Raw genomic sequence first — 24,045 nt, forward strand, 5'->3', positions numbered from 1 at the left:
TTGTGGTTAGGTGAGCTTGTCTTCAGGGAATCAGGGTGCTTGGGAATTTTCTGTAGAGCCAGCTATTCCCTGATGTCAAGCTGTAAAGTCAGTCCCTGATAGGATCTAAGATAGGCAGGACTTGGTCATAGCTGTGTTGCAACTTCAGTTTGCCATCTAACGTCCTTGTTCTTTTAGACTACAAATTACAGCATTTGGTGGTGGTGTGGTAGCTCACCTACCTTGGTGTGAAGTTATTTGTGGCATTTTAAACGTAGTTGTGTGTCGTTTACCGAAGGAGTTTTCTTGCCTGAGTTAAGAATGGGGCAGACTGGCACTTCTCTGGTAACAGAGTGTACTCCAGCTTTTTGAAAGTTCAACGATGAACTTTTAACTGCAGTGCATCAAAATATACTGGAAAGTGGTAGATGTGATTTCTTTCCTACAAATTGTCTGTTTTTTTATGTTACTGTAAAAACTAATGAACAGTTTTGTAAAATTTTACAAGAAAAACACATTCCATAGAAGAAAATAAAAAGGTTTTACATTAAGTTTGCAACTTGCTATGACTGTGATGGCATATTGAGCCAAAACTGTGAACATTTGTCTGAGCTTGGAACTTACCCTTAGTTACTTTGATGATTTTGATATTTTTTTGAATTTTAACTTTTAAATTATAATTAGGTAAAAATATGGTCCATTAGTTGATAGATTTTTAATTTATTCTGCTAATGAGCAAAGCTGTAAAACCAGAAGTAGTAGAGAGGGATACAAGTGAATACAGATTAAGAAGACTAGACAAGAGAAGTTACTGGAATGGAAAAAAAAAAAACAAAACAGAAAGTTGGAACTGTGAATTGAGATTTTTTTATAAACAAACCAAAGAAGACTTACATTTGCCAACAACAAATGTAATTAATATAGCAAAAGGCTACTTCTAGAACCTAGACACAGGACTTTTGGCAGTCTGTAGAACTATCCCCATCTTCCTGTGGATGTACAATTCAATTAGTTTAGTAATGCTCACTAATAAATCATCCTATATACACCCAGCTGGAGAGCTTGTAGGAAAGTAAGTTGTTTTCTCACAATTCCCCACGGTTATCTGAATTTACATTCTGTCAAAGCAACTGTAGTACCTGCAGGAAATCTGAATGCCCTTGGATATCCTTAAAGAATTAAACCTTCTAAAGTTATAGGAGTGTGAGAATAAATTTAAAATACTGGATTTATCTAGACTATTTGGGCAGTGGCAGCAGCAAAATAAAACTCCTCTGGGATATAGGCAAAAACTAGGTTTCTGTGCTTAAGGGCAAACCACATTTTTGCACTGGCAATTGCCCTGACTAAACTCTCCTGTAATTCTGGGGAAACATTAATTTTCTTCTACTTTGCATGATTTGAATTTGATGACTTTCACATTAGCTTTATCAGAGGGAATTGTTATTATGTGAACACGTAAACATGTCTACCTATTTCTATTTGCAATATTACGCATTAATGGATAATAGGAAAGCATTTATCAGGAAATACTGATAAAAGGCTTGTGTACGTTGGTTATGTAGGTAATTTTTTATTCTGTCCAGAGTTGTCTTACTAATGTGGCTTTTTTCACTGCAATAGGCCCTACTATAAAAACTTAGAAGGAATAATTATATAAACTATGGCTCAAAAACATGCTTTAAAATTTTAATAAAGGAATCATGAGTGGGAGGCACATATTTATGGCTGTAAGACTGCTTATATAAAAATACATTTGCATTTCTTCAAGATTAATTAGTTGGAACAAGCATAGTTTCAAGACTGAGTATGAGTTGTAATGAAAGGATCTCTATATAAACAAAAATTGCCCCAAATTAGAGACAGACAACAAAAAAAGTCCAACACTTTTTCTAATCTGCAGATTCAGCCTTTTGCACTTGCTGTTGATTTGAATGAATAATAATGTGTTTTAAAGCTGTGTAGTCAATGCATTATTATTTCTCTCCTCAGGAATGTGAATCTGCTCCTTGCATTAACGGAGGTTCTTGTCACGATGCGGTCAATGCATTTGTTTGTACTTGCCTGAGTGGGTACACTGGCAGGTTTTGTGAAGTTGATGTTGATGTTTGCAGTGAGCCCACACTGAACTCGGTTCTTTGTTACAATGGAGGCGTATGTGTTGATGGACCTGGAAGAACTTTTCATTGCAGGTTAGTATGAATACTGTCATATAACTGTTTTACTTAATACATACTGATTTGCTAAGATTTCAGGGCAGTGTTGTTATTATGTGCAGTATGTGAACTCAGTTGGATTTGATGCTCAAGCTAGTGCTCAAAAATACTGTTACCTTAAACCATTGACTGTTTAACATCAGGCCCTTTATCCAGAAACTTATCTTGTAGTGCTTTTCAGAATTATATGTGGAAACTTCTAACATAAACCGACCCTAAAAAATTTAAAATCATTATGTTTACAGTTATGTATGTACTCCTGCGTTTTGTACTCAAAAAGAAAATTAATTTGCAATCAAATTTAGATGACAGTTTGTATAGTATGTGTGCACACACATAGATCCAAAGAAATTTCCTGTGATCCATCATCATCATTCTCTGGCTGTTTAAGGCTTCTGACTAAATAAATGTAATATTATAGTTTATATACTTGTAATATAGAGAAACTCCTTTAAAATTAAGCTATTCTATAGATTGTATACGTTATTCTCTACTACATGTAATAAATATATCAACTCACAGTCCCTAGTCAATTGCTACATTTGTAGAAATACTAAATGCTAAGAAAATATTTTATAAACATACTTAAGAATGAAGCATAAATATCTTCCCCTATAAAATCATGTGTTCAATATCTGGATTTTGATTGATGACCAAAATTGAAGCTTAAGGATAATACTTTTATTTTAAAAAAAACACCTGCTAATGTTAAGGCAAGAATGATCATTCTTAGCTGTGTGTAACAGTTTGATAGCTTTGTAATGTACTGTAAGAAATGAAACTGATACAGGCCCTGGTAAAAAGTGTCGTTGAACTGCATGAGGTTTGCGTAGGTCCATTCCTCAAGCCTGTCAAGATCCCTCTGGATGACATCCTTTCTCTGTAGTGTATCAACTGCAGCGCTCAGCTTGGTGTCATCTGCAAATTTGGTGAGGGTGCTCTCAATCCCACTATGTCATTGATGAAGGTATTGGTCCCATGATAACTCAAATACGTTATGGTTTAGCTTAAGCCTCTCAATACACAGTAAAATAATTCACATTAGCTTACTTCTGCAGTGGGCTGCTACCTGCACAAAGACTATTTCTGTGGGTCAGATGTCTGGTAATTTGTTTAGCCCCTATTGTTTGATCACCAGTCTGAAAATTCAATCCTGCGCATTTTCCTATTTCTTCTTTCCTGGCTGGTGTTCACTCAAGCCTCCTTTTTTCAAGCTTTGGGTGCTGCAGCATCCTTTCTTCTTTCACAAATGAATCTTCTGAATTAAATGAAATTACTTCTATTTCTCCTCTCTTCTGCTTGGGAACTTATGCCAGACATTGTGTGGGTAGCTACCTTGCACTTGCTTCTGGGCCCAGCATTGGCCATCAGGAGGAGCTGCTCAATGAATTAAAATCAGGAAAACGGCAAACAATTAAAATCAGGATTTTTAGTGTTGCCAAGATCACAAAGGTTTTCATGAGTGATGTAAGACTACAGTAAGGTAAGTTGATGTGATATATGGTTGTGATCCTGCAAAAAGAAGTGCCATACTTGATATAAGTTTCTTCTGAGGGGGTCCGGGAAAAGGAGTTTTTTCAGCTGATTGATTGCCTCTTCTATGTTGATATGCTTCAGAAGACAAACATAACTCTCTTTCTTACCCTTCAGCAGCTGCTACCATTCCAAGTAATGTGTACAAGGTGGAAATAAGAGACATAAAAACATCATTAAGTTGGGTTTGCTCCTGTACTGTGAACATTATGATGTGAACACTCCTCCTTTTCCACCATGCCTTCCACTTGTTTTAAGCAGTGTGAACAAAACTCATGTACAGACTGGAGAATAGGACTGATATGGAGGATGTAAAAGCAGAGTAACTGAAAAATAAGGAAGGGAGAAATAGCTCCTACTCCAGCAAAACGCCACAAACATCCAAATGAATAAGGAGTCTTAATGCCTGTTACACACTCACTGTGGAATGGGCAGGAGGAAAGACAAAATCCTGTATCATTTAGAGTCTCCCTATTTTGGGGATCTGGCTTGGGATGTTTGTATTATTGTGGCTGGTAAAACTGGAAATAGCAAGTAATGAAAAGTGTCCAGTAATGGGTAAGTGTCAGGCTGCCTTAACCGTGGGCAGCACTGCCAGCTCCAGCTATGGTGCATGTGATATTTTACCCAGTAGTGTAGTGAATGGAACTTTTCTTGAATTATGTGGGAATCAATTACATGAACAACGCTACAGGCTTCTTCCTGAAATGAATATGAAAAATACCCTTTGGGATAGCCCTTGAATTGTGTGTTATCTGAAATATCTTTCTGTCTTCAAACCCTTGGTTTAAAATTAAAACAACTCTTTGGAAATGAGGGGGGTGCTGGGAGTTGTAATTCAGTTCTATCCTGGGCAGACTGCCACTGAGTCAGGGCTTCAGGAAACAGATTACCATCTGAAAGGACGCCCACCTACCTTGTTTTGTATTTTAGTCTTCTTAATTAAAAGAACTGGCTGTCACAACAACAAACAGTATATAAATTAGCAAATTAATAATAAAGCTATCATTGGGCTCAGGGGGGCTTTCAGAAGACAATTCAACCCGACCTACATATGGTTCATATAATGAGTATGTAATAGGAATTCTGAAGCCTTTTCATAGTATTTTCCAAGGATTTTAAGGAAGAAAAACTGTTCTACATAGAACACTCAGATTTTTTTCATTATATTTATTCCACAGTTGGTTCTTCCTCACTTTTGCATCTTGTGGTCCCAGACCATTCGGTATGTTTCACTTGGGATTTGAAAAAGTAAAAATAATAGTAATTAAAAAAATTCCTCCCTCCCCACTTATGCTTGCATTGAGGCTTTTTCAAATGTGCATTTCAGGTACTTCCTGCTGACTAGGTTCAGAAATCATACTATCTTGAGAAGGATTAATCTGTGCAGTGCTTTCAGTCTGATCAGATGAAAACAATGTCACAACAACCTTATGACAGAATTAAATCATGGATTATTCCTTGCCTTAGATTAAGTTGTTGAATATTATAGCTTCATTGTACTTTTTCAACACATTATAGCACATTTCAGTTTTGCTATATTTTTGTTAGGGACAACAGAGGTCATTTCTGATGTTACTCTGTCTTTCATCATCCACTCCAAGTAATTTTTTTTCAGAAATTAAATGTATTTAGTGGTATAAGATAACTTTGTTGGTCTTAGAGGAGAACTGGGCTTGTTTAGCCTGGAGAAGAGGAGGCTGAGGGGAGACCTTATTGCTCTCTACAGCTACCTGAAAGGAGGCTGTAGCGAGGTGGGGGTTGGTCTCTTTTCCCAAGTAACAAGTGATCGGACAAGAGGAAATGGCCTCAAGCTGCACCTGGGGAGGTTTGGACTGGATATTAGGAAAAATTTCTTCACTGGAGGGGTTGTCAAGCATTGGAACAGGCTGCCCAGGGAAGTGGTTGAGTCCCCATCCCTGGAGGTGTAGATGTGGTGCTTAGGGACATGGTTTAGTGGTGGACTTGGCAGTGCTAGGGTTGGACTCGATGATCTTAAAGGCCTTTTCCAACCTAAATGATTCTATGATTCTATGATTCAAATAAAGTGCAATTATTTTAAAATGTTAATTATGAAATCTACCACTCATTCTTATTTGTCACTATGAACTGATTGTAATGAATGTAATGATAAGTAATGAAGGGCTGGATACTGCTGTTTATAATCTCACGTGTACATGAGAAGAGGTTGAAGGACCTTTGATTCATATTTAACCAAGCATTCACTAGCATTGTAAAAGAATATAACCTTATAATTACTTGAATACTAAGTTAAAGGGGCAAATAATGTTGTCAAAGCAGTCATAGTAGTATGATGTTGTATATATCAGCTAGTATCCTTGGAACATCTTGTCGAAATCTTTAAAATTTACCACTTCTGGACATCTTCATTTACATCAGGAGAAATTATGCTGGAAAAAATCTGAAATCTGTGTAATTTAGCCTGAGTTCTGACTTTCATAAGGATTATCCTTATGACTAGTATCCTTATTACTAGGGACTAGTATTATGATGGAATGCATCATATTAAATTGAATTCAAGTATTAATGAAAAGACATCCACAAAACCTGTAAGCAGCTTAAATTTTTTTCTTTCTTTAGATTTCTTCATGTGCCAGTTGGCACTTAGAAAAGCCTTTTGTTTTCTTCTTGTAACTATTTCTTCCCTTTTCTTTCCCTCAGTAAAATCAAATTGCTCTTGAAAAAATTTGCATTACATTCTTTTATATATTTTCTTTATTTAATGTTTTTCTTGCCACAGTTGGAGCACATGTAGAACATGTAATTAACAACCAAAGCTGTCCTACAATCTTATTCTTGTGCGGATTAGGAAAAGCTGGTAAAAATAAACTAAGATCAGTATATTCGTATTCTTGTATTCTACTGATAAGGAAGCCAAGTTTAGATTTTAAAATATCTTGTTTCCAGTTCCCTTCTATTTTAATTTGCTTTATCTGTGTGAGCAAGGTGTTCCACTGGAACACCAGGCCTCATAAATAGCTAGGGCCTCTGCAGGGTTCCAGGAAAGGGATTAAAATAGTTCAAGAGTGGACATGCTGTATGAGCAGAAAACTGGAGTCTGAAAAACGTATTACTCTGTAGCTCTGGCATGCAGACTGCATGTAAGATAAGAAATCATAAAGTAGAATGGTTTGTCTTAGAGCATGTATAAGGTAAACAATGTATTGCTAGTATGAAGCAGATAGTTGGGGGGGGAGCCTAAGGGTCCAGAGTCTTATAGGGCAACCTAGGCAACTGTATCGAAAAAAGCTGCTATTTAATTCTGTCATGGTATGCAAAATGAGTTAATCTGTATGATTGTTAACTGAAAAGCTTAATTTCATTCAGCTGTGGATAGACAGCTTGCAAGGTCTGACCGAAGTTGCAGAGTACACATTACACAGAGCTATGTATCTAAGTTTCTCAGAGCACTGAGATAAGCATAAGTCATTTTGTGATATGGAAGGAGTGGCTCCAATTGACTGGAACATTGGAATCTCTTAAAACAAGCAAGTTGTAGAACAGTAAGTTCTCACTTTCGTATGTGCTGTGAATGCATATACAGTATTCTGTTTCTTTCTCTGTCTCCTGTGTGAAAACAGATGCCCCTCCTTTTAAATGTAGATAACAAGATGGGTTCTGCATGACTTGCTGATTTCTTAATCAACAGCAGTTAGTTCTCTACATTTAGTGAAGCATGAATATTTTAGGGTTTGCATTGTGTGTGTGTATTAGGTTACACGAAAATACAAGAATGGGTGTACTGGTTCAAGCCAAGAACCATCTAACCCTGTATGCTATTTCCAGCGGTGGCCACAAGCAGATCGCCAGGAAAGAATACGAAAAGTGCATGCATATTACTTGCCCTCCAGTACTCTCCTATGCTCCCTCAAATGGGTTTTCTTGAGCGTGTTGTCGTTTGTTCAGTAGAAGTTAGTGAGCCTCTAAGTACTTAAACAGTCTTCCCTTGAACCTATATAAACTTCTCTAAGGAGGGAGCTTTGACTAGGCAATCTCCAGAGGTCCCTGCCAACATTAGCTGTTCTGTGACAGTACCATTCAGCAAGCAGACACACGGGTCCAGCCTGTTGCATGAAAGAATGCCTCCCTTTTTTTAATTTTAAGTACTTCTTAATTTTAAGTAATTTTAAGTGCTTCTGTGAGCTTTATTTCATGTCCCCTAATTCTGGTGTGGAAAGGGAGAATGAAAAGCTCATTCCGAGCCGTCCTTCCCTTGATTTTGTGGGCCACTGCCATATTTCCCCATGTTCCTTCCCTTCCAGGCTAAAGATTTCTGGCTTTCCCAGTCCTTCCTCCTTCAGAAGCCTTCCCAAACATCTGGTCATCCTTGTTGCTGTTTTTCAAGGCTTTTTAATTTCTATTTTGTCTTTACTGACACGAGGGGACAAGAAGTACACACAGTATCCAAGCTATGGGTCAATCTGTGATTTATACAGTGGCGTAATGTTTTCTTTCTCCTTCTCTATTCCTCCCATAATAAACAACTAGTGTTTCATTGATGCTGGGAGGAGAGGGAACACAGGTGTTTCAGTTTTATTCTTAAACTGGCTGATCACTGAGCTGTAGTTTCCATGGAGAATGGTTAGATAAAGTTGGCGTACTAACATATTCGTATACCACTCCATATATAATTACTTTATCTATTAATATACATATAAATGTATATATGCGTAATTTTTCATTACATTGCACTTCTTTATTTAATCAAAATCCCATTCTTACTGTCAGAGCAATAAGGATAGGTAATTATGTTAATGACAATTTCTAACCATTTATTCCATTTTATAACGACAAATGCTGGTGTCTCTGTGTGAAAAATACTAACTGTAATACTATCAAAAGAAATAGTATAATAAAAATGCATGTCATGTCCTGTATTTTTCTTACTTTCTGGATATATAGTAAAATTCCTTACTTACACATGTAACAAGCTTATAAGGAAAAAAAGAACAAGTACATTGTAGTCTTTATTTGCTACATGCTAATATAAAGTAAAGGATTAATTTAATAAGCTACATATGCTAACTGGTACTCTTAACATATCTCTACACTTTCAACTAAGAACTGTAATCATAAAAACATTAATAAGTAATTCTTAAAAAGTAGTTCTCCAAGTGAATTATAGTTCTGAATTATTTTAGAAATATTTTTTAGAAATCTTATTGAGAAGAAGCTTCGGTGCTTGTAGCTTGCATACTTTCTAATAAGCTTTGATTAATATGTGCCTTATTGCTCCCTTGATTATTCAGATTGGATCAAATTGATATGTTGCTTGTTTTGTATGATATTGCATGAAAGGTAAAGGAATAGATCATAGCTGTAAAGAGGCAACACATCCATTTTGGAGAGGTTTCTCCTATACTAGCAAATTTACCAGAAGGTCAAGATCACAGGATTTGGGATGAGTATTTAAAACAAACAAATAATGTGTCTAAAGATGTTTAATGTGTGCAATATGCCTGATGGAATACCTGCTGTTGCTGTCGCCCCTAGTGCTTCTGGGCTAAAGTAGAGAAAAATTATCATTCTGTCACTCAAGTGGATATTTATATTGATATTCAAATATCAAACCATTTTAAAGATCTACAGAGGCATTTTGCCAATTAAATAGCAAAATAGAAACAGGAAAAATGGAAAATGGTAAGAGGCTGTAAAAGTGGAGCATGAAGAAAGGCGAGGCATTAAGAAACATATCCCAAACATGGCTACTGTTTTTTTAATAGATGCACGTTCAGTCTTGTTGCATTTTACTAGTGATATTTACAATGGTAGTACTGGAACTAGCTAAAATTAGCCACTCTCCTTACCATTTTAAAGTTCTAAAATTCAACAGTAAAGTACAATCTGCTAGAGAATTAGCATTGTCTACAAGAATGCAGACAACAGTGTCTGGAAATGAGGTGCTAAAAACTAAAAGGAAAAAAACACACCCAAAAGCAAAACACAAATCTAGTACAAATCACCCAGCTGCCCAGAATAAAACCATTTTAAAGCTTGTATCTGAATGGCTATTGCCAATTGTTATATCCTGTTTTTTTAAGCAAACCTTTTAAGCAAACCTTATTCATTGCCTGAAAAGACACAGGATGCCTCTACCCTATGTATGTATTGGTTTTGGGTTTTGTTTTTGTTTTTCTAGCTAAGTTGGTTTCTGACTTCATGAAACAGAAGCCAAACAAGAATAGCTACTGGGAATCGCATTCACATCCCCATTATACAAGAAGCAGTGACTGAACAGTTGGGAATGTGCCTATAACAGAACATTTTCATTTTTTCTAGCCACACACAGAGAATATTTAATTCAACATTACCCAAAACATGCATGCCCAAATAAAATCCAACACCTGGAACAAGATTTAAAATCTCACAGTGCTTTAAGATGTAATGTGCTGCTTACTTATTCAGAATTCTATATGGAATACTAAAGCATACTACACAAGTGATTCAAACACACGTCACCTTTGATATTTTTGCTGTTGCTGTCTTCAAAATTTTGTGATATTTGTGGCATTCTTCTTTTTTCTTTTTCTTTCTACAATATATATTCTGAGTGCATGTACACAAATGGCACACGTAATGCTAACAGATTGTTGACAAAACCAGTAATAGACCTATCATAAAAGTTACAACATCATTTTAAAAAGATGATTTCTCTGTTTGGTTGTATTAAATTAACAAGTCATATAATGTGATAGTGGAAAATGTTTAATATGTTATTGTTTAGAATCCTTTATTTACTGTTTGCATAGTTCCAATCTACTGGCATTTTGCAAACATGAGAAATGTTACTACCTTGTATTTTGAGTGACAGTCCACAGGTTAAAAAAAGGGCTGTGTTTCCTATGAAAACTGCTAGCTCTGACAGGAAGACACAGTTTACTAGAATCCTTGAGGGTATTTTTGAATAATTAAATGAACGTGCTCAATTTTTACAATACAAAAAAACCACAAGAAGTAAAAAAAAGCAAGGGAAAATACTATTTCTTATTTTATAAGAAATTTAGAAGTATTAGTGTTTCAAATTGTTTATAAGAAACGCTTTTTCTAAACTGCATTTGCTTGTCCATAAACTTTGGTCACATGAAGAATTTAAAGGACAGTATCTTCCAAGTCATTGTATGAAACAACAGAATTTCCACAGGGTTTTTTTGATTGATTGTTTGTTTGTTTATTTGTTTGGTTTTTAAAGGGCATTTATTGAAAAATTTACAGTGTAACTTATGGCTATTTGGTTTTGTTATACCTTGCATGTAAAAAGTGAGAAAACAAAGTAGGTCTGAAAAAAAAGAGACTTCACTGTAACTTTTTTTTTTTTAGTACCAGCTGTTTCACATTGTCATTCAGATGTACAGATTGTTACTTTTCAGAGAAGGGCAAGGGCAAGGAGGGCATTATTCAGGTAAATTGCTCATTTTTGAAGCCCAGAATAATAATAAAAATTGTTTTTCCATCTAAGTTCAGCATTTTAAATGGACATTTCAGAATTAGTCTCCAGGGAAGGCATACAATTTTTTGACAAGTGCATGTGTGTGCCAGTATGCGTGAATGTGGTTAGTTACTACCTTAGAATTTGACTCTATATTTATAAATAAGCATAAATAAGTCCATCTGACAGAGTAATAGTAGCGGGGAGATACTTTTTACTGTAAAAACCTTCTGTAATTTCAACTACTATTTATATTTACTCATATTTAAAAATAGGTATATGGTATTGTGTTCTGTGCCCGAATATGACATGCAACATAATTCCATTAGAATTTCTCTAAAGTGTCATGAATTGTGTATATTAATGCAACTGGAATTAAATATTCTTTCTGTACTTGGTTTTACCTGAGATGCTTCATTACTTCCTGAAGGTTTCATGCTGAAACTCTCAATTTCAGCTGTGTAGGACACAGCTAAAGATCAGTGTTCACCAAGTTTCCATTCATCTGCACTGGAGAATTAGTGCCTTTCCCTAGGAATCAATCCCAGTGATGTAACTTTTTCTCTTTAGAATCTACTATAGTATAGCACCAGGTAATGGCTGCCATGGTCCCATAAACAGCTTTTTTTTCTCCAACTGTGTACACTTGAATTACTTCATGTAGAATCAACCTTATCTTTGGAAGCACTAATGCTAGAAACGAGTCAAACAACTATTATAAAATAATCTTCCTCAGCTTTTGAGCATCGCTGTAAAACTTTTATTCTCATTGTTGATATAATTTTCAATAACTTTCTGTCTAATGTCGATGCATAGTTCTTTGTACTCATTGTTGTGTTAGAGAGTTGGGGGAGAGAAGATGGAACATAGGAATGGCCATTTAATGTCAAACCTCAGCTTCATCTTGTTCTCTGTCTCATCTTGTACTGTAACCAGACTTCAGAGGAATGCCTGAAGAACTTGGTAGAAAAACAGGTTTTTTTCCCCACCTCTTCATCTACCACCACATATAGTTCTCAGTGTAATTGGTCAGAGGCAGTGATTGCCCTGAAGCATAAGTTTAAGTTCCTTCCCAAAGGTTATTTTTAAACATTTTTACATTAAATACGGATATTTCTGTATGCCATAAAATTTCTAAGCCCTTCCAAACTTTCCTTCACATGTCCACCATTAAAAATTGCTCATCTGTCATAAATATGATCTGCAATAGTGTTGTGTAAGTCATGCATATTGCTGTATGTTTCTCCCTTTTTTGATTTCTTCCAGAACTCAGTTTTCCGAAAACAAGTATTTGTCATTCTGGATAGGTGTCCCCTGAGACACTGTTTCCTGCAAGACAGTAGGTGCGCTGGCTTGTTCTCAGTGAGGACTAGGGAATATCTGCTTCAGACACTAGATACTTTGGTTCCTACTAAGTATTCCTGTGATTTTTCTCATTTCTCATCAACAATCTTCTTGTGATGATCTCACAGTAAGAAATATAACTTCTGTTTGCTCTCAAATAATAAATAGAGAGAAACGGAGACTCTTCTAGGAAGTGACTTGCCCACCTTTGGTTTCCAAGTAAATGTAGAGGACTGGCAAAAGTTAGTTGATTGCAAGATTGATGAAAGTAGGGAACAGAAGACATAATTCATCACTGCTAGGGCTTTATACTTTGTTTATATACTCACTGTTCAACTGATTTGAAAAGGGTAATAAAAACTAAAAAAATAAAACGTGCAAACATGCAAAGAGATGAAAGAGACTGCAGTCATCAGGAAGAGTCTCTGAGACCATCCTAAAGTTTGGCTGTTTACAACCCATTCCACTTCTGAAAATTTCGTCTTCCTGTTTGGTAAATATGCTCTGACATTTACTAGAAGAGTAAAATCTATTCTTTGATGATGTTTGATTTTTTTTTTTTTTCATCAGCAAACAGGTGTCTCCTATTTTTATTCCTTCCAGCTATTTAGTGGTGTTTGATGCAAGGCTTGGAAAAGGTTAAAGACTTTTTTTATAGCACAACATTGTAAAGTTTAAGCCAGTTTTCTATCCCACTTTTACTTTTATACTGGTAACTACTTTAATTTGTTTTGTGTTATGTTTTGTGAATCTCTCAACAGTTTTCAATACCTGCAGCTGGCTAGATTCAGAAATTAAAATGGGACTCTAGGTACTACATTAGCAATGCGGGCACTGAAGTCATCTTAGTATGGTAAACTTTTAAAAAACCAGGATGATATGAAACTTGTGCAATGCCTTAGTTGTATCATTTGAAGTATATTCTCTAGAGAGGTGGCATGCACTGGGAACAAAATGAGAAGCATCTGTTTTTCACTCCAGGTCTTGCCAGATTTGGAAAACCAAATCAGTTTTAACTAAAAAATTAAATTTATAGGTTATTGTGCAATCCCAGCAATCCACAGGCTTGTTTCCTGAAACTCTCTACAATGAGGAGTCTACCAGACATGGTACATTAGGCGCTGTTTAGGATTTTTCTGGTACAAGCTGGTTGAATGATGAAATAAAAATTAGATAGTGGGGAACATTAGACAGTGGTGGAAATGCAGTTTTCTATGAATTTAGTTAGCAACTATTTTTATTTTCACTAGTTTTGCAGAAGGGCAAACTTTTCATTTTTATTCATAATCTTAATAAAATTGATAGACTGTTAAAAAGTTGTCACTTGATAGTATTTGTCAAAAATGGCATCTGAAGTATTGTTTTTTCCCTGCTTCAAAGAGAAATGTGTGTTAGCCACTAGTAAGTAACGATTTCTTTTGTTTACTGGCTCACTGTATCAATAAGTTCATGTTATATCAATAAGTATATATATGTACATAATATATGACATACAACTCCATATCCATTTGAGATAATATTTCTCCAAGATGCTGCATGTAATTTGAGAAAAAAAATTGCCCTTTCACGTTTAGTATCTAACAGGGGCTTATAACTCACTGAATTACAGTAAGTATCAGCTAGTCATTTTATATGACTATAAAATTGTATTTTGTCTGACTTCCCCTCTATTTCTGAACTAGAATTTAATATTCTCATTTTTTTAATATCATTTTAAAATAAATAAAGAAAATCAAATTACATTCTCATAAACTATTATATCTTCTGATTTATTAGGGAAAAAATAAAAATGTTGAAAAGCTCCTTGTAGAATAAGCTGTTTCACTTAATTTAACCATTAGAATATGCATGCTTTGAACTGTGTTTTGCTTTCAGGATATCTGTTTTATATGTAGGAGCTCTCACATAAGGAAAGTTAACATGAGTGACTTTATCTCTGTGATTGTACCTTTGAGATCAGATACCAAAATTCAGGTTTGGCTTTAGTTAGGTTTTTGCTTTGCTTGTTTTAGGAGATGACTTTAGATATGAGGGTCAATAAATACAAGTAAAATCTGATGATATCTAGTAGCATAATAACAAGATTGTTTAGACTGCAACCTACCAAGAAATAACTGGTGTGTATGCACATATCATTTATGCACATGTTCAAATCTGGGTTCTGCCAGAGTATGCTCATCAAGTCAAGAAGATGTGAGAAGTCCAAGCATAAGTTTCCTTATAGTCCAAACTGATTAGTTTTTATGATTGTAACATTTGAGTTTTGTATGCTTATAGACAGCAATTAGTAAGCAGTAGCAGATAAAGACTGACTTTGGCTGCAATTGCAGAGGGATTTATTTGGGAATTCTGGTAAAGACCTATAAATAAGTATGTGTTTGAAACTAGGAAACTTCAGTTGATTATGGACTAGTTAAACTATGGATCAAAGCTTTTTCTTTCCTTCTGCCATGAATACTACAATTAAAGAGAGTGGATAGAGAGAAAGACCACAGAGGAAAAGAAAAAGACTGGAGAAAGAAATGTGCATGGATTAGAATATTGGCACAGAAGTGTTTACATTTGAATGAGATGTGGCAGAAGATGATGTAGTGATGACTAAGCTTATGTGGGGACTGGTTAAGTATAAATTAGAATCTCAAAAAATTAACAAAAACAGATGCATTTGCTGATGGAGAGTACACCTGCTTCAGGCCATAGTCCTGCCTCTGCCCCTTTGACAACACAGAACATTCACTGCAGCTACAAAGTTCACAAATTCCAGTTTTACTAAAATGGAAGAACTCATTCCAGTAGGAAGAACCATGACAGGCCCCAGTATGTCTCCTTTCTTCCAGCAGGAAAAAAATTGCCCGTAAACAGCTTGACAGTGTAGCTGCAGACATTGGGTTGATACCATCTTACTTAGCATTCAGCTAGACTAAAGCACATCTACCATCTACTGGTCAGTCTCTCAGAAAATAAGGGCATTTAATGGATTAAGTAAAATTTACAGAGGCTTAGTCTTTTCTTCTGCAGTCCAGCTTCTCTCCAAAAGCTTCATTAGACTGGTAATAAAAGGTCTGCACAGTCTTGTGAAATAAGGAGGGGAAATAATCATAGAATCATAGAAATTTAGGCTTGAAGGTACCTCTGCAGGTCATCTGTTCCAACCTTTGACTTAAAGTAGGACTGTTGTTAGTCCTGGATCAGCTCATGGCTTTGTGTAGCCAAATCTTGAAAGCCTCCAAAGAAGGGAACTCTACAGTTTCTCTGAAATTTTTTTCCAAATGTCCAGCTTGAACCTTCTTACTTATTGTCTGTGACTTCTGGCCCTTCTTATATTTTCTGTCATTACTCAAAGAGAATTAATCTCCATCATCTTTGTAACACTCCAGGTAGTTGCATGTTGTTTGAGCACTCACTGGCGTTCTCTTCGCAAGATTAAACAAGACAGTTCCCTTAGCTTCTCTGTGTAGATCATGTCACCTATATGCCCAATTATTTTGAACTGGACTCCCTTCTATTGCTTAACTGAAGGTGGGGGCGATGGGGGGTGTGAAACTAGACATAGTATTCCAGATGCATCCACACCATTGCCAAGAATGTCTCAAATGCAACTTGGCATCCACTATACCCTCAGGTTATACTTTTCAGCAGAACTGCTTACTCATCAGCTTCCAGCCCATACTATAGCATGGGTTCACTCTGCCTCAACCACAGAGCTTTGCAGTCCTCCTTACTGAGTTTCATGAGGCTTCTGCAGGCCCAGCCCTTGATCAAGCGTGTCAACTCTGGGTTAAAATTGTGCTATTCAGAGTGTCACCTGTCCCCCCATCCAACTTTGTGCTGTATGCAGATTAATAGAGTATATACTTGGTGTTGTAACCAAGATTGCTGAGAAGGATATTGAACAGTATAAATACCTGAGGTGTTCCACTCATTACCAGCCATCAACTACAAGTCAAGCCACTGGTTACTGCCCTGTGAGCCTGGCAGTCTGGCCAATTTTTAGCTCGCCTAATTTTTGGTCATCTAGCTCAGATTTTGTCATCTTCCAGCTGAGAATGCCATGGGAGATAGTGTCAAAAGTGTTGCTGAAGTCAAAATACATTAAATCCCCTCACTGTCCCCCCGTTGGTATAGCTACACTTTTCATCACAGAATACAAACAGGTTGGTCAAGCAATATTTGCTCTTGGTAAATGCATGTTAAATGCTCCTTATTAACTTCCTGTCCTTTATGTGTTTGGAGATGGGTTCCAAGAGGCCATGCCCATGACCTTCCCAGGGACTGAGGTGAGGCTGATTGGCGTATAGTGCCCCAGTCTTCCTTCCCACTTTTCTTAAAGGTAAACATAATATTAATCTTCTTTCAGTTATTAAATAGTCCAAGGTCACTGACACCATTAGTATTTATGTTGTTATGAGTACTACAACAGCCATTGTCTTTTCCTGACAAATTAGCATTTTTTAATTTACTGTGGGTGCCTGACCACTGATAGGAGCACAACAGAGGAGTATCTGTGTTCATTGATGATTCCTTCATTTACACTAACACAATTGGGAAACGTCAGGTACACACTTTTTAAAAAAATTGTCAATCTTTGTAACCCACGGTAGCAATATCACTTACATGCCAGCATATAAGTCATTCCTTTTTAACAGCTGCACAGTTCATCTACCCGTGTCCTCTTGGTTAGCAAACAGCAACTGAAGGCATTCCAGACGATGGTGGTGGTATGTTTTTTAATGGAAAGGGGTGTTTCATCAGGTAGTGTTATCTTTGCAGTCATGGGGAACACTCCCTACAAGTCCCCATAAAAGAACCCATTGTGTTATTCTGAAGTTTTGCAGCCACTGCCTATTTTGCCAGTTTTTTTGGCGTTTTTTTTTTCTTTGACTGATACTTATTTCGTGAAATTTGAAACAGATGTATTCAGAATGAGGTTGCTCCAAGGCAAGTCTTCCAGAAGCAGTTGTTTAGTCTTGCTGTCTCCTTCTTGTCCACCTCCCAATTCTTCTCCAGACTGCCTCCACCAGCTGGTATGCATAACATTACAGACCTTGTAGAACCTAGAAGGGTTTAACTTCCCACAGGATAAGACCCAACTGGATCAGCACAAAGTATCTGTGTAGGTGTTTTATCTGGATGGGGTGGTAAAATCAATATCAAGAACTTTGTCTAGTAGTTCAGGCACAAACATAGCCACACCTACAGTGAGCTGCCAATCAGTAGGAGAGTTCAGATAATAGCATCCTACCACCTTAATTGACTATCACTGCTGTAATTGTTATACAGTCAACTTGAGATGAACAGAATAGTCTGTGTAATGTTTTAGTGGCCCTCAATTTATATTCCCCTCACTGAATTTGTTGTTTAATTAGAGCTGTGTGAATAGAGTACAATATACCAAGCGTAAGTAGCTGAATTAACGTTTGCTGCTGCGAAGTCTTCGCCTTTTCCTCTTTGGTTGCTGTACAGTACAGAAACAAAAGACCTAAAAGTAAAAACCAATGCTTCCTAATTTTGAGGGCCTTTGGGGTAGCAAGTTGAGTATGTGACTGACTGACATACAACAATAGCCACCTTTGGGGATAGGATCTAAATACCTTTCCAGGTTGTGTTCTCAGTAATGGAAATTGTGTTGAAGATGACAATATCCAGTTAAATCCCTTGTTTTGAGTATTATGCTGACAGTTCATTTGGGTTTGTTTCGTATCTGTGGATACTTTTTGAGAAGCAATGACAGAATTTGCAGTGATTATACTATTTACTATTTTTCACTTTGTTTTGAGGGAAAAGCTGAGTGTTTCTACCTGAAAAAAAAAAAAAAAAGACAGTGTTAATGACATAGGCAGACTTCTTGGTTGCCTCGTTGTGGCAGGTGTGCAAAATCAGAAACTGAAGTAAAAGAAAGACAAGTCCAGACTACTAATAAGATAAGTGTGTTAAGGGATGCTACCAGTATGCATCCTTTCAGAGGCCTGAAGTAGCATGTGTGGTGCATATTGCTGAGATTATTCAGAAATTGAGAGCAAAGCTGAATGCATGACCTGCTTTCAGATGAAATGAGTGCTTCTCCTGGTAGCTCAGCATGATGTTTTCTTTACACTCAGAGCCAACTGCTTCAAAACAATAAAGAAAATCCTCTCCAAGGCACAGCTGTCCTTCAAATAGGAGAGCAACAATAGCTGGCAGTGAGTGGAGGCTTTGTCTTTTGGTATATAATTTCAGACATCTCCTTTCCTCATGATTCATACAGTAAAATCCTATTCCAGGATGAAAACTGGCATCAGCAATATTTTATATATATATATATGTATATATCTCTATACATACTTACACATACATGCATATATATGCACTGTTTTCTTGTGAAATAAGAGTTTAACTGGAAAAATAAAAAAAAAATAAATCCAAATTTCCAGTACTAAATACTGCATACACTGAGTTTAAGATACATGTTTTAAATTGTTATAGTAAGCCTTATCACTGTAAATAAACCTTTACCTGGAAAAAAATAAATGTAGTTTCTGAAGGAAAGAGTGACTAATGACTTCTGTACATTGCTGTGAATAGGTGGGCACAAAACCTGAGACACAACAGGGCTTGATGTTCAGAAAATATACCCAGTCTTTTCCATTCAGGGCTCCTGAATTTTACTTTTGAAAATGTATGCATTGAAAATGTTACATTAAAAAATAACGGCGTAAACTGGAGGCAGTGCAGATGTCAATGGTTCTTGAATGTCCCTATTTACATGTAAAATAATTTTCAAATAGCATGACATGTGTGTGGTATGAGAGAGGATGTTAAATGTTAAATATTTAACATTTACCAATTAAGCACATAACATGTATTCAATATTTAGTTTTTAAACAATACCCAGCTGATTTTAAAGTTTGTAAATTTCTGTTGTAATTTTGATCCATCTTTATTTCCAGTTCAGGTTGACGTTTTCCCCCAAGCAAAATGGATCTATGCGATTCTTTCAGATGTTCCCATTAGTTTGGCTTTGTACCTTCCAAGCAATATACTAAATAATGAAGGAGGGTGTGTGTGTGGAAAAAGCACCAATCAAGAGGACAGAGCCTCTTCAATATACTTTTTGAAGGCTTACAAGCACTGATTGATCATATTATTGTAAAAGGTATCAAAGAGTGAATTTCAGCCAAGATAAGCATTATTGAATACTGGGTACTTCTCAGAAAGCATTTAGTATCTCCATGATTAGATCCATTCTGTACTCATGACCTTCCCAGTTTTCTCATGTATTACCTTACCATTTACTACTTACACATTTCATTAACTTAGATTCTTTACTCACTGAATTTTCTAGAAGCAGCTCTTAGAAGTTATTAAGCATAGGCCACACTCTGAACCTTACCCTTGTTGAGACACACCATACTCTGAAAGTGAAAGCACAGTAATCAATAAGACTATACGAGGTACCATATACTGCTCCGTTTAAAATGTAGCAGGATCACTCTTTCGAGACTTACGTGATAAATGCAGACAAATCAAACCTTGCAACTCATCCAAACCTGTAAAAATAGTAAGAAAATGCTACAGGAAATACATTTTGCAGCCGTGGTCTGAGTTTGGAAGCTAGCACAAATGAACAGAAGTATATCGGGATGGTGCTAGAATGCCATCATAAATGAAATAAAATTTAGGATCCCGTGGTGAACCAGTCCTTTCCTAGGTGTGGACTGCATCCTTTCACCTCCTTGGCTCAGGAATACTAGCTGATACATTGTCAAAGCTTCCACCCCCTCCCTGCCTAGCCCTTCCTCACTCATCATCCGGGGGGGAAGGGAGCTTCATCCAACCTCATAGCCCTCTCTGCAAGAAAACACAGAACGGGACCTGTTGAGTTAAACAGACACAACATTCTGGTCAGACTTTTCAACATTTACTTTTCTTAATATCTCTAAATGATAAAGCACATTCTATTTCGTCCTTGCCATTCTCCCTCTTTTTCAGAAATGAACACTAAGTACAGTCTAATGTTTACTTTTATTTTGAAATTTTAATAAAGTGTTACAAGAAGCAGACATAAATTTCATAAAGAAACTTTCTATTTTTAGCTCCCTTTGCAATACAGCATAGAAAGTTCACTAATGTTTCAGTCACCTCTTTAAATCTTTATTTTAGCCACATAGGAGCTGATACTGTGCTCTTTAGAAGAACAGCCAGCTGTACCTGAACTTCTGTACAAATAATGTAGAAAAGCGGACTGTGTATATATATTCATATGTATACGTGGTAAAGTCACCACAGAAATCAACATCTCCATTTAAACTGACACTTTCTGTTACTAGAGATTATTCTGACCTTCTTTCTTCCTGATCCAACACACTTATTTGAAGTAGCTTTCCAAGTTGAGAAAGAACAAAACTCTGCTGTCTTGTCTTGTCTTATGAAATACCAGTGTATTATGGCTGCATTTCAAGACTAGTGAGACTGCAGCAAGTTCGTGAGGACAATCATACCAATAAAACCCTCTGCTGAAGAGATACCTACTTGCAAAAGGAACTTTCCACCGTAATTAAACTGCCTTCTTGAATGACACAAGCCATAGCAGTACCAGGAATCATCTTCTTGTATAAATCACATCTACCCAGAGTTTTTGTCCCTCTAACTGTGTTGGATGGAAATGTGATTTTTTTTTTCCCCATGTTAGTTGCATCTGTGCTAGCAAAACATTTAAAGTTCAGCCTCAGCCATTTTGTCTTTCTCCTCAGGAAAAAAGTTGGCTATCTGACAAAATGATAACTGAACATGAACATTTTTAAGAGCTAAGCTCACACTGCTGCCAAAGCAACACCTGCAGCAGCAGCATACGCTGCATTGGGAGTGCTTGGGAGTTGCCAGAGCAGTGTTACTAGCTGGGGGGAGGAGATGCCTGGTTCTAATGATCTGCAGCCTGCAGACCTGGCACAGGCCATGCACGAGTTTCTTCAGAATTGAGGAAGGTGTGACTACAAGGGAGAAGTCTGCAACAGTCACTTGCGTGCAGTCTGAGCACTGCACCTCTGTGTCAAAATAAACTTTCTCCAAGTGCCACCTGTTGTGCCTAATATGTAACTAAACAGGCAGAAATATATGCAGATAATATGGAATACTGGAGATTCAAGTCATACACTTGCATTCAGTGTATATATGTGCGTATCTCTTTTTCCCTGTTGAACTGAATGCTCAGAAAACTTACACAAAATATGCTAAATGACGGCTGTATAGGTTATAAAGTCAAGTGGTTAAAGTATAGAAAATGCCTAATCTGTCATTATGGAAATCATGTATATTCACAAGAATACAGTCTTTGTGCAGCCACATTGTATTTTGAATAGTGCTTCATCTGCACGGAGTAAATATTTCAAATATATGGAAGGACAGACAAGACTATTCAAGAAACTATAAGCCTGGCTGTTCCAGCAATTGAGTTTGTATACAATTAGAATAGCCTTTCTTTTCCTGGTTCACTACATATTAACTTTTTCATTGAAGATTTATCTTGCAAATTTTGTTTTCTGGATAAGAAACGAAGCTTTTTTTTTTTTTTTTTAAGGAAATAGTCTCCCCTCCTTTAAGAAGATGCAGCTTCTCTATTGGCATGTTTCACCTACCATTTTCAAATGTATTACAGATTTATACAACCACAGCATTATCCATTGGAAGAAATTCATAGGCATGGTAACATGCGAATGACACTCTGAAGTACAAATTCTATCGTTATGTTAGGCATGTGGCTGGCAGGATTTCAACAGATGGAATTAAATGATTAGCATAAGGAAATAGCTGATTTTAACTACACAAGGTGGTGCAAAGCACAAGTCCTGCTGTGTGATTAGTCCTTTATGTTTATTCATTCACATTTAAGTAGTTCCCTTCTGTGTGAAGTAGCCAGCAGTGCAGTAAGAATGTTCCCACCAGAATACATACTTGTTACTGCCACTACGGCATCTTCTGTGACAAGGATCATTACTAGCAACAGTATGAAGCTATTTTTTCAAGAAAATGGAAGCATTAAAAGAAATACCCAAATCTGGAAATACTGCTGAAATTGTAACACTGTTGATTTCCACGTTTTCTTCAAAGTGTATGGTCAATTTTATTATGTGAGATTATTTGCATTATCTGTGTGAACTCATTAGAGTTTTGTCCAGCTGCATTTTATCTTTTCACAAGTTATTTCCACTTCTAAAGATTCTGCAGTTCAAATGATGTTCTTTGTTATCCCTGTCTTTTTGATACCACTATCCAGCATTGCTTTCAGGACTCTCAGCAACACTTTAACTGCCCTCCCCTTTAATTTACGCGGTGATCAAGTAAACCTGCAACCACAAAACCAAGTATTGCTTCAGTGTCCAGCAGTCACAGTGGAAGACAGAAGAGCATCACCAAATGTTGAACAAAATGTTTTGGCGCTTTTTTTGGTGTTTCTTTTTTGAGGAGCTGATCTATTCAGTAAGAACTCTTTGGAGGACCATTCAGTTGTGTCAATTTCTCAGGCCAAATAATCATCACAGTGTTTTGTTCACATACTTAATAGATCTCTTAGCAGAAAAGTGAACCACAGTTTTGAGCACAGATCAGTCATGGTAAATATCTGATTGTTCTTACCTCCTGTGTTGATGCTAACCCATACACTGATCCTAGCTCCTTGTTTGAGAATTATTTAAATGGGTTGGTACCTGACAAAAGGTTTACTTCTGATTGATTGATAAAAACATTAATTTTCTCTGCAAATTAGCGGGTATGTAACAAAATTCAAATAGTAAGAGAAAAAAAAATTTGAAGGCAACTGTGGAATTAAGATTGCTGCAATTTAATAAACTTTGCTTTACTCATAAGTAACAGTATATTTATTGTGGGAGCAGAAAAAAATTCATGGTGTCAGCTACTATGCATGTTTGTGATCAGTTTGAAAATGATGTGATAGGTTGGTATGTTATTACTTAACTTTAGCTGGTTGTTGAAGCAGATTTTCTTGTTTGTTTTCTGGTAATTCATTTCATAGTCACACAGGGTGGGTTTTAACAGAAGCAGTTGCTGTCAGCAGTTCTATTTATGGCCCTCCAAATGAAAGAGGTTTGTACTCTAGTTTCTTCCCAGCTCCTTGGAGTATTGGACAAAACAATAGAAAACACAATATATTTGTAGAAGAGAGAAACAGGAAGAAATGTTTCATTCTGTTTCTAAAAATAAATGTGTATGTGTTAATAATGTTAACACATTTTAAAATTAAATAATGGATCTTTCTCTTATTGCCCTGAGATACAATATTGCCCTAAACCAAGATGAGGGATTTTTTTGGTGTAAAGTCAGAGAGCTCTAGTTCTTATGTTTTGCTGATTAAACAAGAACAGCTAGTTCGCTTCAGTTCCTCTCCAACTCAGGCTCACTTCTCAAAATCATTTGAGTCTGTAGCAAGTTAAAGCCAGAGAAGTTAGTAGTTATTAAGGGTAACATTTATGGGTAGGAAGGAGCCTTTGAGACACTTGGGTATTGTTCCTGGAATGAGCTGTGGGGCCAGAAAAG

General features: G+C 36.4%; 1 protein-coding gene across 1 annotated transcript in view; it reads left to right on the plus strand.

Moving 5' to 3' along the window:
- EYS (EGF-like photoreceptor maintenance factor) overlaps positions 1 to 24,045 on the plus strand; it is a 923,675-nt gene that overhangs the window by 441,625 nt on the left and 458,005 nt on the right. The window contains exon 29 of the mRNA XM_087776394.1: positions 1,972 to 2,171. Coding sequence (XP_087632520.1) covers positions 1,972 to 2,171 — 200 coding nt within the window. The remainder of the gene's footprint in view (positions 1 to 1,971; positions 2,172 to 24,045) is intronic.

The sequence above is a fragment of the Nipponia nippon genome, unplaced genomic scaffold, assembly GCF_047370975.1.
Source record: "Nipponia nippon isolate SJK-2023a ecotype South Korea unplaced genomic scaffold, ASM4737097v1 scaffold_4, whole genome shotgun sequence".
NCBI lineage: Eukaryota > Metazoa > Chordata > Aves > Pelecaniformes > Threskiornithidae > Nipponia > Nipponia nippon.